This window comes from Gopherus evgoodei, chromosome 5 (genome assembly GCF_007399415.2).
Source record: "Gopherus evgoodei ecotype Sinaloan lineage chromosome 5, rGopEvg1_v1.p, whole genome shotgun sequence".
In the NCBI taxonomy this organism is placed as follows: domain Eukaryota; kingdom Metazoa; phylum Chordata; order Testudines; family Testudinidae; genus Gopherus; species Gopherus evgoodei.
In genome coordinates, this window is record NC_044326.1 from 82,670,616 (window position 1) to 82,686,354 (window position 15,739).

A 15,739-nucleotide genomic window follows, 5' to 3' on the forward strand; every position below is an offset into this window, starting at 1 on the left:
CATATTTCAGTTATTATTAGTATCTTCTGGGTCATAGGCTATGTCTACAAAGCATGTTTAATTGATGTGTTGGTAAAAACTCTGGAAGCTGGTGAAGCCCTGACCTTGCTTGGTAAAATTATTTAGTGTAGATGTGACCTTGATTGCTGCCGTGAACAGTGTATTGTATAGTGTCAAGTAATCCCAGAAAAAATACATAATTTTCCATCAAATTTGCTATGAATTTTGGATAGAAAATTTATTGTTCTTTGAATGATTGTCTGCATGACTTCCATTCTGGGTGCACACATGCACCATTTATGCGAGATCAGATTCTTTTGGCTAGCAGTGTGTATTGGGACTACGCCTTTGCCCTAGATGTCCTTGTGATCCCTGTACCACCCTCTCAAGGGCTGTGTTCCTCAGTTTCTTCTTACTGCTCATGGTAGAAAATGGAGCCGCTGAAGTGTGTGTTAGTTATTAGTATAGTTAATTAGTTAGTTTTAGTCTTCTTGCTAGTTGTTAAAAAATCCCAGCAGGAGCAAAATCTATACCTCATGTGAAGCTTCAGTGCTGCTTAACTGATGGGCACTGCAGGTGCCTCTCTTATTTAGGAAAAAGACATGTTCCTGAGCTTTGTTCCATATGTTGCTCCTTCTGTAAGCAAACTAAAAAAACTAAAGAGCATCTTAAATTGTTCCTCCTGGAACACTCCTTATAAGCCTCTACAGACACTGAAAAAAAGGATGAAGGTAGACCTCAGTCCTCCAGTCAGTCCCGCTCCATGAATGCCCCAATAAGCTGAGATTCCATCCTGAGGCCCTGTGCTATGTCAACCAAGAAGCCTCCCTATTTGTCTGGATCCATTCTAGCATCTGACTGCAGAGGTGGGTAGTAAGGGGTGACCTGCACCTCAGCTCATCACTGAATCATTTAAATAAACCTATTTAAAATTAAATTTGAAATTGACAACATAAGTTGTCAATTTATGCTGTCAACTTGTCAGGTTGACAACATAAGTTGTCAGTCCCTATGATTTTTTTTAATGCACCTTTGAAAGAAATGGGTCAATTTGAAAAAATTGACACCCTATGCATGTATCAGAGTAAGGCAAACTATGAAAAAACAGGACATACTGTGCATTTCAAAATACACCTCTACCTCGATATAACGCGACCCGAAATAACACAAATTTAGATGTAATGCGGTAAAGCAGTGCTCCAGGGGGCGGGGCTGCTCACTCCAGCGTGTCAAAGCAAGTTCAATATAACGCCGTTTCAACTATAACGCGGTAAGATTTTTTTGGCTCCCGAGGACAGCATTATATCAAGGTAGAGGTGTATATATTGTCACTCTGAAAATAAAAGATAAGAGCTGTCTGTTTCTGCCTGTACAGGTTCAGAGGACTACCGTATTTTTTAACTCATGCTTACAATCGTTTACAAGTGACTCTCTGTGTGTGTGTGTCTGTCTGTCTGTCAGGGAACAATGAAGTGAAAAGATTTAACTCCATACACAGGAGCTTTATTTTGGTCTACTGACAACAACAGAATGGTGAAATTAAAAAAAAAATTAAGAGTTTGCACTAGTGGCATTTAGAAAAATAACCATTCTAAAAGGGACATTTCTCTCAAATTACATTGGTTTTGATTGAAAACATTGTAGACTTGAGGGTTGATTTAATTCCCTGCAATTTTGGCTAGTCCTAAATTCATACCCTGACAGTCTATGTCAGAGCAAACTAAACTATTCACTGTTAGAGGATAACTTCTCCAAAACTGACGCTGTTCACATTTAAAAAATACAGTGGCAGATCCACAGCTGGTGTGAATTCTCATAGATCTGTTGAGTTGAATGAAGTTATAATAATTGGTACCAACTGAAGACCTGCCATCTGGACTCTCTCATATCAGCTGTTTTCTCAAATGCAGTCTTTTCTTTCTTAGAATAATATTTAGAAAAAGCAGTTTCACAGCTCCTGGAGGTATTGTCTAGTCTCCAGACTTCACAGTCCTTACTGACCTTCCAGTGCTTCAAAGCCTTCCCTAGGTGGCCCCTTCTCCCTGAATCTATCTGTCAGGTCCAGTAAGCCCCAGCCCAGTTCCTTCTCTGATTTTGCATCCTAGTTATACCTCTTTGGCTGAGAGGCAGGACACCTTATAAGTTGTAACCTGTTGGGCACATATGACCAGGAGCAAGCATGTGACCTGACACTTTAGCGCCCTGTTTTAAAGGGCCCAAGACTATAACAGGCACACTGTAATGGGTATGTGCCCCACGCCCACTTCCCTGTTACAGCTAGGCTTTCATTATAGTGTTTTCTCCCCTGCCTGCCCCTGCCTGCCCACCCCGTAAGATTCCAACCTATGTCCTCTATAGCTCTCTTGGACTTCCTCCTTTCAGTATTCAAACTGTGAGATCATATTGGTGATTGATTTTTCCAGAGTTTACATTCCTTTAATTCATTGGGCCTTTTCTGCTTATATTTTTATTTATTTTATTTGTAGTGTCAACAATGTGTAAAGCATTTTATAGACAGGTAAGAAAATTATTTTCTTCTAAAGAGTTTGCAGACACAGAAGGGGAGAAAAGACTATAAAAGCAGCATGACTGAATGTAGAAGTTTAGCAGGCATCTTTTCAGTTCCATAATTTTTGTTGCACTGTAAAAATTTTTATAGGAAATACTTGTAGTCATCTAGTTCCTGATTCCCAAGTTTATACTTCTTAATCTCATGCATTCTTTTAATTCAGCATATCCAAAATGTGTCCAGTTAAGTAATAAGAAGAACACTTTCAACCTAATTATCATCTCCTTTCTCCTGGAATCCAATATCACATTCAGCCTACCTCTCAGAACAGATGTGGGCCATTCAGCAACAAACTCATTTGCCTCCCACATCTGAGGACTGTAAGTCTTTTAAGCATTACCACTTCTGTAATACTGTGAACATTCAACACTCTTGATCAATCCACTGTGAAAATTCTTTCTGCTGCCTTCATTTTCTCTTGTTTTGACTGCTGTCATTCACTCTCGTGCTGTTTCTCTGCATCCCAACTCTTAAATTACTATACTCTACAATAATGGCAGCAGCACAACACTCTTGTAAGCTGTAGTGTTTTGGATCACTACTGTAATGGGTTCATATTTCCAAAATGTGAAATGCCTTGTCTTTCCTCACCTATATCTCAAAATGTGAATGTTAGCCTGTCCTCATTAGCTTTCTGCCTCTAGCAGTAGTACAAAATCTCTCTCTGATACTTCAAGAATTTCCATAGAATAGTTCCATTCAACCTCATCTGTATTTTCCAGCTAATTTGTATTCTTCTTTAATGCCAATTATAGAATGGTATTGGACACAAAAATGAGACTAGTATAAAACTGCGTTGGCTGTAACATAGGACATGAGTCAGAAAGGGAAAGAGTAAGGAGAAACTGAGTGGATACTGAGGAACTTGATGGGTAAAAGTCGTATCTTCTTACCCATGCAACTGCTGTCATTGAAATCAGAGGCACTCAAGTGACTAAGGTCGAACTTGATTAGGCCCTCAGATTTGTATTGCTAGTTTTGAAGCATTTTTATTTAAATACCTCATTCATTATTCCTTTGCATCTACCATTAAAAATCTAAGGACTGCATAATGTGCAGGAAGGAAAACAAGTTACTGAAGGTAATGGGCTAACCTTCTAACAATAGCCTCTAATTTTTCACCCATAATTAATCTTCCACAGTCAATTGTGGGCATACATTATAGCATTTAGAACTTTAACTATCTGCAGACACAGCCAGATAGAGCTACATCTTAATGAAGTCACCAGCAGTAGATTGCAGGCACAAAAATAATGTTTTTGCTTGTTTTTAAACATAGACCAAACTAATTAGTGTAGTGGTGATAATGGAGAAATACTGTAATAGCATACAACTTTAATTTAAAAATTAATAGAAATATTAAATTAAATAGTAGGTAAAATATCAAATGTTCCAGACTAGGTATGTAAAATATTAAATGGTTAACTGATAAGTATTAGTCTTACTGTTAATATATTGTAGCTAACATTTAAAACAGATTGGCAACAGCCCCGGACTCCACCCCCCTGCTGTGCGGGGCTAGGTGACAGCCCCGGACACTGACCCATCGCTGAGTGAGGCCAGGCAGTAGCCCTGGACCCTGACCCCACCCCCATCATGTTAACGATTAAATGGTTAACTGATATAATTTTTAATAGTTTAAACGGGTACTTTTAAAAATTATATTTATATGCCTATTCCAGACTTGTTTAATGCACAACTGTAAATCCTTTTTAATGCCAAATGCTTGTTCTATTGAAGTCCGTGGGAGTTTTGCCTTTAACTTAAATGAAATGAGGCTTTGGTCTTTAGTCAAGAATTGCACTGTGTCCTGTACTACAGCTGTGGAACGCAAATTACAAGGAAATGAAATGAGCATGAATTGTTCTATAACCACATGATCACTGGCAAATCTTTATGAATGAATTTTCTAAAATCAGTATCAGACAATCCAGTATGGTGTTGTTAATTACTGTCACCAGCTGACTTTCAGAAATGGTGGCTAATGATTCTGATGCACCATAATGATACATCAGAATATTTAGTGCAATTTTTAATGCTAAAATGTCCCTTGTCTAAAACAGAGCAAATATTGAATATCCCAGGGATCTTTCAAAGGGTTAAGAGAGTAGAAAAGTGGAACCTTTATGAATTAACATATATTCCTTTTTAAGTCTTCTGACATTTTCGGATTTTGATGGAAGTGACTGGCCTAATCTGTTTTTGACAGTTTTTATCTGCATTCCACTTCCTCCAGTTCTTTCCTTTTCAGCCAGATGTCTAAGCTCCTTTGGGTATTAATGATTTTAAAGGATAAAGATTACAGTATGTGAGACTACAGATAGCAGAGGAGTAAGGACTGCTAATTATGAGCCACATGTGATAATGGGTAATCATGTGTAAATAAAAAAATGACCTAAAAGCAGATCTCTTTCCTTTGCTCTTTCTACACATGTAAACACACATGTACATGCATGTGCATGAACACACAGGCACTCATAATAGCAGAGGGAAGAGAGGTCTCAGTAACCTTCAAAAGTTAGGTTTTCCTCCCATTTCACCTAAATTCAAGCCCAATTCACCATTCTCATACCAAATTATTCTTTGGAAAGAAAAGATAGGCTTGTGGTTAAGGCACTGATTTGGACTTGGGAGATCTACATTCATTCCAAGATCAGTTTTATATATATATTCTGCATAAGCTTGAATAAGTTTATAATGGAATCGCAACCTCAGTGGGCACCTCTAGGCATTACTGTAGCACAAATACCACTCCACAGCAAAAGGATCTGATGTTTACCTTCTTTAAAGAACTAAATAAAAAGTGAAACAGAACTGAAGAAGAAATCTTTCGTTAAAACACTTCTAATAATAGCAAAATCACACACACACAAAATGGTTCCATTACCATACATTTCTTTTTTTTTAATAAATCCTTCCCCTCCCCAAGAGTTTGCTCTAGTGTGAAGTTTTCATTTAATTTTACATATGTCATAAAATAACCCCACTAGATGCTAAGAAATTTATAACTAGCTAGAGAGATTGACAATAAAAATGAAGATGTAATGAATTGTCTCAAGAACCACAGTTTGCCAGTTTTATTGCTGTGTCACATCTTGGTTAAACACTAAAATTTCATAGTTTTTAACATAGTGCTAATGTAGAAACATTTATGCTTCAGACTAAATTGTATGGGCTAAACTTATCAGCATTATATGGTTAATGTTCATTACAAAGTGTTGTCTTCCTTTTAATGTTGAAAGAAGAACTTTAATATTTGGCATATTCAGATATGTCTGAAAACTTAAAAGCACTTGAAAAGTACATGAATTTCATATTTTTCTTACCACATTGCTGATTACCAAATACATTGTGTTAAAAAACCGCATAGCGTGTAATGTTCAGTAAAATACTCTAAAATCGAGTTGGTTGTAGTGAGGATATGTTACATCAGCTGGACAAGCACACAAATCAGGCTGCTTCTGGAAACATCTTGTTCAAATTGGGCATGCTCAGAGGCTTAACCTCATTATAGTTACTCCCATACTGGAAATGTGCTACCTGTTCTATGCAGTCCATCTCACTTTTTTGCTTGACATGTAGTGGAGCTCTAATACTAGATTTTTTTGACATTACAGTAATTTCCAAAGCAATAGACAATTCAACAGTGTAGAATAAACTGTTATACCTTAACCTCAGTGTTCTGACACCACTGCAAGATTGCACAGAAAAGAACATATAGCTGACAGAGAATGCTTATTACTGACACCGATATCAATAACAGCAGAGGAAATGCAAAAATATTAGCCAAGTACATTCTGATACTTCCCCCCCCCCCCCCCCCGCCCGAAGTTTCCTCAGATGTGAAACATTTTTAAGTTTCTTTTTATTAATCCTTTATAAAGTTTTGTGGTATAACATGTTCCTAGTTTACTGTAGTCTTTAACTCTGCATTAAGAGTATAATCCTAGTTAGAGAGACTGAGATAGATAATATAGTGACATGCAACCAAATGCATTAATATGAGAAACAAATCACAATAGTACAGCATTTCCCCAAGGTCTAATTACATAAATCACTGTCACAGTGTGCATCACCCACCACCAGACTGGTGCCTCGTCCTGGTCATTCTAGGGATTAGCTTGGGGCCAACACCTCCATCTGCACTTGTCACTCCTTCTTTGACGTCCGCCTGCAACCCCTTCTGTAGCATCAGGAACCATAGTGTCCTCTTCATGGCTCAGCCCTCCGGCCATGTCACAATCAGTGTTCCCCTCCTTCCAGGGGAGTGAATTGCAGTGTCCTACCACCCCCCCAGGTCCGCCCACTACTTCGGGTCCCACTGCCTCTGCTATTGCTGCCTTTCCTTAGGCCACTTCCCCACAACCATAGCACCCTCCTCAGTCTCAGCAGCCCATCCAGAGCTCCTTCTCTTCTCCCTGGGTTTCTGTCTGCACTGCTCTGTCCAAGGAGTTACGTGATTTCACCCTACTCTAGACACAGACTCCCTCCTCAGGCTTCAGGAAGCTACTGACCGTACTCTGCCTCTAGGCTCTTTTTATATAGCCCCGCTGATCCGCTTCTCACAGTCCCTCTCCTATTGGCTGTTTTTTGTGCAGCCTTCCTAGGGCTCTGTTAACCCCTTACTGGCCAGTGTGGGGCGGATACCTCATCACATGTACACATTCAGATTAATGAAATTCTGAATTCCATTTGTGATAGTATAATCTGATGACTCCAAGGTAAAGTTATGCTTGGGCTGCTGTAGTAATGATGTGTGGTGGGAGGGAAGAAAGAACATTTCCAAAAATGAGATGGCAGAGGTCTTTATTTCTGCTTAGGGCATCGTCCATCGTAATGCCCTGATCATCTAGAAATAGTTTAGGTGATATGTTGTATTTTGTCCACACTGTGTTAAGTGTTAAGGAATAAAAACAATGATATTAATGTACTGGCTGGTTGATATTGTTAATACAAATATTGAAATCTATTGGAGAGAAATTAAAGATATAGATTCTGTTGAAGAAAACACATGGTAAAGTTGAGTCTCTGCCTTGAGTCAATAATATATCTGGCTGCCTGAGTCTTTCAGTTGAACAGAAATTTACATAATCTTTCTAATTTAAGAAAGTTGCCAATATTTTAACATGTTTGAGATGTTGGCATGTGCCTGGCATTCAGCTTCTCTCCTGAGAATAAATACAGAGCTGAATTCCAAGATAAAGGAGATAAAACCTCTTTTGTGAGATGTATAGTCTCCGGGCCAAATCCTGCTTGCCTTATTCACATAAGATTAAATTAACTCCTCTCCAGAGGCTATCACAAAGCCTATGCATCACTTAGGTTTGGGGTGGCCATCTGGACACAGGTAAATTTCACCCATGGATTTTAAGACATTGAGTGATGCAGGCAGAATTTGCATCACTATGCAAAACTATCTCCAAAACCTCACAAGCTTCATCTCAGGGAAAACTATTTACTTCTTGGTTCCAGAAGAGTATAGCGCTGAAGGAAGCGTTTCTGTGAGATATTAATCTACAGAATTTGTTTCAGATTTACAGCAGAGTGGTTTTAAGTGATGAAGGCAAAGTGTTGCTGTCCTGGTAAGATCTATTTACTGTAGTGCGAAATGAAATACGTGATTCTAGTTATCTTCTACTCAGTATTCCTAACCATCTGCATGACAGCATTGATGAAGGAAGTTAGCTTGTGGCAAGAATTTTTCCAGTGACTTTACTGATGGATGTCTTTTTATCATGCAGGTGCAGATAGACATGTTTAGTTCAGTTAGTAGAACTCTTGCCTTTAAACTAGGAGGTCATGGATTAAAACCTAATCCTTGTACTCCTGTCAAGCACTGTATTGCTAGGCCATCCTTCAAATGAGATGTTAAAGTAAGCTCTAAGAATCCATTGGCACATTTCAGAAGGCAGAGTAGATAATGTCCTGGCCAGCATTCCCCTTCTCAGTACTACGGTTCTATAGGTGAGCTGTTGTTGGCTTTAAGGCCTTGTCTTTATGGGTATTTTATTCATGTTAGTTCAATTGAATTAGCTTAACACTATTGAAGAACTTCTTCAAGACACAGGCTAACACTTTTAGTCATATTGGTTAGCTTTGGTTTAGCCTCTGAGGTTAAAACATGGCAAGCTAATGTGGCTTCACAGATGTAGCTGATGTCTTGAGTAGGCTTTTCAGTTGTAGTAACCACTTGATTGAGTTGACACAAACGAAGAACACATCCTTTTTGCTTGTCAAAATAATCCTTTATTTACCTATGCAATACCTGAACTACCACTATCTAACTCATTGTTATGAAAAGGGCATTGGGATACCTTATGTATTAGAGCCAATGTATTAAATAAATACACTTTTATAAACAGTAATAAAGACTTTGGCATCAAATATCCATAATAATTGAAATATTATTATGTAATAGTAGTTTATCTTGTTTCATTTCATTTTTATTCCTTCCCCTCAGGTCAAGGCAGCAGATGCAGATGCAGGCCAGTTTGGCCGTATCGAATATTTTCTTTATGATGGATTCCATAACTATGAAAAATCTAAAGCATTCCAGATAGATCCCCATACAGGACACATCTGTGTGTGTCAAGACATTGACAGGGAAGGGGATCCAACCACTTACGATCTCTTAGTGAAAGCTACAGATGGGGTAAGTTTCACCCTGGAATATTACTAGACTTGTAAGCATGTTTTATATTTTGAGCACAAATATATAGTTTTAACAAGAGAGAGAAGTTTTTAATATATTTATTGGAAGTTGAGAGGACAGCCTACAGTCTATGTAGACTATGCTGGATGCTCGCAGGCTTTGCTGGCTGGGATATATGGAACATATACCTCAAGAACGTCTATTGAAGGCTGTGCTCTGTGGCCAGCTCAAGAACTGCCCATGTTGCAGAGGAAGGCCAAAACTCCAATACAACAACAAGGTCAAGCAGGGTCTCAAGAAATTCAGCATTTCCATTGACAGCTTGAAGACACAACCCACAGCTGCTCAGTCTGGAGAAGCTGGGTCAAGGCTAGTGCAGTCATCACTGAGAACCATCAGATAGCTCAGACTGAGGCCTGCAGGTGAGCCAGGAAGTAGTGTATGTTCCAACCGCCATCTAGCGAGTGGACCTGTAGCCACTGTGGGAAGGCCTGCCGTTCACACATCAGGCTCTTGTCTCACACGGCTGTCAAGCACCATTGGCTGACTGACTTCATCATGTTTCCTTTAATCTGTCAGGATGATGGATGGCCATGAATGTGGATGTTTCAGAAAGTTTAATTGGAAATCATGTATTGCTCCTAAGGTAATAAATCAGAGAATAAAAGAAAGTTATTAAAGTTTATGGGTAAATCATATTTTATCTTGCTTCAGATGGGTAAAAATAGTGCTGCTCAGTAGAAATGAAAATACATATATGTGTATGCAGTATCAAGATTAGATATATTAATAATGGATACTTGATCTGGATGAGAGCATTGGCAGTCTTAAGAGTTTCTCACATTTCCCTTTCATTTGGCTCAGAAGATTTGGGTTTTGCCAAAACTCTGATTTTCAAATAAAAATATAGTAAAAGAGGCTCAGATGGATATGTTATATGTGTATTCTGATCAGATTAATGCCCCAGTGATAAAGTTTAAATCAGAATCATGGGAGAACTGTAGGCATGCCGAAACTATAGACTCTTTCATTTTTGGATCAGTCTGTGATTTATCTTCTTTCAAGGAAGTCTGATTTTTCAGAAGTTCTGAGCATTTTGTTGACTTGACTTTTAATTGTGGGAGCTCAGTGCTTTTAGAATCAGATCCTAGGTTCCTCAAGTTGGCACCTAATATCTCTGCCCACTTTTCAAACTTTGTGCTTTAGTGTATATCAGAGCTGGTACTGAGTCACCTTCTATCTCCACTGCTGCGTTACTGTAGCATGCACCTCCTCTTGGCCCCTTAGAATATGTCTTCATTGCAAAAAAAAAAACAAAAAAAAAGTGAGTTAAGAACAAACATTTTTATTTATTTATTTATTTATTTATTTTTGCGGTGAAAGCATAGCCTTAGTGCTTATTTTCAGTGCTTGGGAAGGAGCATGAATGATAGATGTTAGCTGTGGAAGAAGGGTTTGGAAAACGGAGAGAGAAATAAATGGAAAAAGACGGGAGAAGAGTGAAGGGTCATTGGTAGTGACAAAGGGAGGGAAGGAAGGAAGGAAGAAGGAAACTGAGAAGGTTAAATAGACAATGAAGAGGAGGACAGTGAATTTTCCAGGTGGTACACAGCTTATTTTACAAATGACATGGTGCAGTAGAACTATCAGTTTCTTTCACCCTGTTTGTTTCTTCTCTATTATTTGATTTCTGAGCCTGTCTGCCTTTTTTAATATGTGTCTTTTCAGAAGCAGCAATGGGAGAAGCAGAACTGCTCAGAAGTGACTGTAGGGAGACGAGTATAAAAATTGCCTTTGTTAAATTGATACTGTGATCGGGGTGCTAGTGTGGTGCACAGTGCCAGCTGTGGTCACTCAATTAGGGTGAATTGCAAAGAATGAGGAAGACAATCCCCATAAAGTTGATGGATATTCCAATACCTAGATTTACTAAGCCAGCATAAAACAGTTTCTTTATTACCTCACTGGTTACTTAGAAGTCCAAACAACACAGTTCTCTTAAAGTGATCCAGTGTCAGGCTTCCATCCAGGTATCCTTGTCAAATATGATGAAAATTTCTGTAAATCTGATTTCATCGTATAAAAGAAAAGGTTCTGCCAATCCCAAAAGATTGGGCATATTACCTCCCAGTTTAATTAATGTTTCAAATCTTACCCAAATACATTTTTTACACAGCCAATTCTTATTAATTAAACTAAAAATTATTAAAAACAAAAGAGAGACAGAGACTATGATTAAAAGATCAATGTACGTTCAGGCATGCATGCGTTTATTTAGATGCAGATTCAGAGCAGAGATAGTGAGCTTAGTAGTTGCAGAGTTCCTTTAGAATTCAGTATATAGGTCATAGTCCAATCTCCAAATATTATATTCAGGGTGTACTAGCATAACTAGGACCTCAGTCTTGTGACTCAAACTTCCCCTGAAGAAGCTTAAGCAGATCTGAGATGACAGAATCAGGATCCAAGGATCTTTTATACAATTTTGTGTATTTTGACAAGTTGGAATTCCTCAGGGAACAAAAGTTAATTAGGATTACCTGTGGGGAGGGATAACTCAGTGGTTTGAGCATTGACCTGCTAAACCCAGGGTTATGAGGTCAATTCTTGAAGGGGTCACTTAGGGATCTGGGGCAAAAATTGGTACTTGATTCTGCTAGTGAAGGCAGTGGGCTGGACTCAATGACCTTTCAAGGTCTCTTCCAGTTCTAGGAGATAGGTAGATCTCCAATTTTTTTTTTGTTACTTTGAAGGAGGTCCATCAGTGGTACTTAGCTATACGAATTAACATAAGGCCATTTGCTTGTTCCTCTACCATTCACAGTACATTCCAAAGAGAGATGAATACGCAGATATCCCATGTTTACAATTTGTTTACATGATAGGATGTCCTTTTGACCTCTGAATTATTAGAATACAGCATAGACATTGACTGTTGATTACATTGTCAACCCTACTCATACGTATGTAAATACACAAAAACACAAACATTATCTCCCTACATGTCTTTTGAGGATTATTTATTTTGCAGGATGTTTAACCCTTTCTGGCCATACATCACAGATACTCATGAGTAAAGCTGGGTGAAATTTTTCAGCTAATTTTTTTTTCTCCAAAATGCAAATTTGGGTTGATTAATTTCATGAATTTGTGCTTGTTTCAGCAAATTGTTTCAGTTGATACAAACATTCAGAAATGTCAAAACTAATCATTCTTATTTTTCAGGCTAGATTCACAATGGGATTTAGGTGTCCTTTACAGAGCTGAGGATGATATGATGGTGACCTACTTATAGCCTGATGGTTAGGGCTCTCATCTGGGAGACCTAAATTCTTGTCTATACTTGTCATAACTCTAGTCCCAGATTTGGACCTTAGCGTCCAAAATATGGGGGTTAGCATGAAAACCTCCAAGCTTAGTTACCAGCTTGGACCTGGTACTTGCTGCCACCACCCAAAAAATTAGAGTGTTTTGAGGCACTCTGGTCCCCCTGAAAAACCTTCCCTGGGGACCCCAAGACCCAAATCCCTTGAGTCTCACAACAAAGGGAAATAATCCTTTTTCCCTTCCCCCCTCCAGGTGCTCCTGGAGAGATACACAGACACAAGCTCTGTGAATCCAAACAGAGGGACTCCCCCTCTCCGTTCCCAGTCCTGGAAACAAAAGCACTTTCCTCTTCACCCAGAGGGAATGCAAAATCAGGCTAGCAAATCCAAAACACACAGATCTCCCCCTGATTTCTTCCTCCCACCAATTCCCTGGTGAGTACAGACTCAATTTCCCTGAAATTTCCCAGTTAAAAAAAAACTTCAACAGGTTTTAAAAAGAAAGCTTTATATAAAAAAGAAAGAAAAATACATACAAATGGTCTCTCTGTATTAAAGTGACAAATACAGGGTTAATTGCTTAAAAGAAATATGAATAAACAGCCTTATTCAAAAAGAATACAAATCAAAGCACTCCAGCACTTATATTCATGCAAATACCAAAGAAAAGAAACCATATAACTTACTATCTGATCTCTTTGTCCTTACACTTAGAAACAGAAGATTAGAAAGCAGAAACTACTTCTCCAAAGCTCAAAGAAAGCAGGCAGACAGAAAAAGAGCTCAGACACAAAATTCCCTCCACCCAAAGTTGAAAAAATCCGGTTTCCTGATTGGTCCTCTGGTCAGGTGCTTCAGGTGAAAGAGACATTAACCCTTAGCTATCTGTTTATGACAATACTGAAACAGGAATTTGAACCCAGGTCTTCGCTCCTCCCAGGTGAATTCCCTAAGCACCACACTATTGGCTATTTTGGGATGAGACACTCTCAGCATCTCCAATTGAAGCTGTTCCACTTTTTTATCTAGAGAGAATGTGAGAATGGCTCTGTAGCGCAGTGGTTGGGGCACTCACCTGATTGGAGGGACACCACGGTCCAAGTTCTTGTGATAGTGAATAATTATTTATAGAAATTGAAGGAGCCTCTCCTCCCCAATCCCAGTGCCATGGTGATTAGAACACTCACCTGAGAGAGGAGAAGACTTTGGTTCAACTCCTGCTCCAGAATGGGGATTGAATCTGGGTCTCTCACATCCAAAAGTGTTCCAAACATTAGGTAAAAGGGAATCTAGCTCTTCATTTCCTTTTATTAAACAAAAGATGAATATTACCTGAAATTGAAATTAAATGTTTTATTTGGGTCAAATGAAGCATTTAGTTTGACCCAAAACAAAATTTTTCTAATTTTTTTTGATTTGTTGAAATTTTGAAAACTGTTTCAGTTCGAGCTGAATTGATTTAAAAAAAAAATTCAGAGCTTCTAATGAACTGAAAAATCAGTTCTTCTTTGAGTGATTGTTCATGTCCATTCCAGGCAGGTGTATATGCGCCGTGTGCTTGCTAGCCGGAAGATTTTCACCTAGCAGCGCCGTAGGGTCAGCCTGTGCGCCCAAATTGACCAGTGCAGTATCTGGAAGGGGTTTCATCCCAGGACTCTTACGGACAGCGAGCAGAGACTCACAGTGCTCCTGATGGAGGGGCCTTACTGCCACACTCAGACCCTGAGCCTGCCGACCTGGCGCCCAGCACCTCATCCTCGATGTGCAGCGGTCCGGGAGGAGGCCCAATCTAAGAACTCAAAGTCCCGGCACTGGAGAGAATCGGGACATAGAAAATCAGCCTCCATGTGGCACCGATCGCCAATGTCAGTGCCCACGAAAAAGAAGAGACTGGTGAGGGGCCAATCACCCCACCAGGACCTTAAAAGGCCGGCGGCATCCACAAGTATAGTGGGACAAGCCACGCCACAGCCGCATCCTCCCACGGTCCCATTGACTCCGGCCCCATGTAGGTGCAGTCGAGTCTGGACTGGTCTAGGTCCCTGGACCTCAGCGAGCAGGTGCGCCTCCCATTGATGCTGGAGGTGTTCCAGGCAGCCTCAGGCTTATTAAGCATCTCAGTGCTGGCCTCCCTGCACTGGAAGGAAGAGCCATCAGGGATGGCCCGACCCCATATCCAATCAAGGAGCAAGTCGGCCACGATGATGCCACAGTCCCCGCACCACTCTGATGGTACTGGTGCAAAGAGAGCATTCCCCGGCCTCGCGGCACCACTCGTCGGCGACAGTGGGTACTGCCCGTCCTCAGTTTTCATATTCGGAAACCTCGAAGTCAGAGTCAGAATCCTACCACTTCAGTAGATCAAGGAGCAGGAGGCTGGCTTCACAGGCAAGCCAATGACCTTACCCGGCACCATGGCATCAGCAGTGGCAACTGCCCTCCCAGTGGCTGTTCTGGATTCCCTGGGCTTACCATCAGACCCTAGGACAGGTGCACGGTCCACGCTCCAGGTCTGCATCAGTCTTCTCGACGTCAGTGGCTCTGGCGCAAATGTCTCCACCATTAGCACCGCCATCCAACAGGAGTGTGCCGCAGCAGAATCTGGTACCGCCTAGTCTGACACCGGCACCGACGGGGGCCATGTTTTCAATGCCACAGACATCGCCCAGCACACCTCGTCATTCAGCATCAACCCTGGTACCAGTCACTGTGCCGCATCTACATCTGCACCAGCCACACAACCAGAGTTCTATGTGCTGCAGGACCCTGCAGAGGATGAGGGTAGCGAGGAAGGTCCCCTGCAAGTGATCTCCTCCTCTTCCTCGCTGGATGAGGCAGTTGCGGGAACTTCAGCAGCACAAGCTCTAGAGGACACCCAGGTGCTTCAGCAGCTACTTAAACGTACCGCACAGAGCCTGGCGATCCAGGCGGAGGAGGTCAAGGTGGACGTAGATCTGATAGTGGATGTCCTTGCTCCCTTGGGCCCATCCAGGGTCACCTTACTGTTGATCAAAACGATAGCTGACATGTCCCGTACCCATTGGCAGACACCAGCTTCTTTGACCCCTATGGCCAAAAGGACAGAAAGGTACTACTTTGTACCCTCCAAGGGCCAGGAGCACCTATATGCTCACCCTCCCCTGGACACTCTGGTTGTGGATGCGGCCAAGCAAGGGGAGCGTCAGGGATTTC

The 15,739-nt window shown here is 40.5% G+C and overlaps 1 protein-coding gene across 9 annotated transcripts in view; it reads left to right on the plus strand.

Moving 5' to 3' along the window:
• DCHS2 (dachsous cadherin-related 2) overlaps positions 1–15,739 on the plus strand; it is a 236,969-nt gene that overhangs the window by 78,990 nt on the left and 142,240 nt on the right. For 8 of the 9 annotated variants that reach the window (XR_004000530.1, XM_030563596.1, XM_030563598.1 and 5 more), the window contains exon 2: positions 9,030–9,221. Coding sequence is in view for 8 of the 9 variants with exons in the window: in XM_030563596.1 (XP_030419456.1) it covers positions 9,030–9,221 (192 nt within the window). In the remaining variant the exon portion in view is untranslated. Of the gene's footprint in view, positions 1–9,029; positions 9,222–9,800; positions 9,868–15,739 lie in introns of those variants that run through there. The other variant, XM_030563597.1, reaches the window with a different exon arrangement.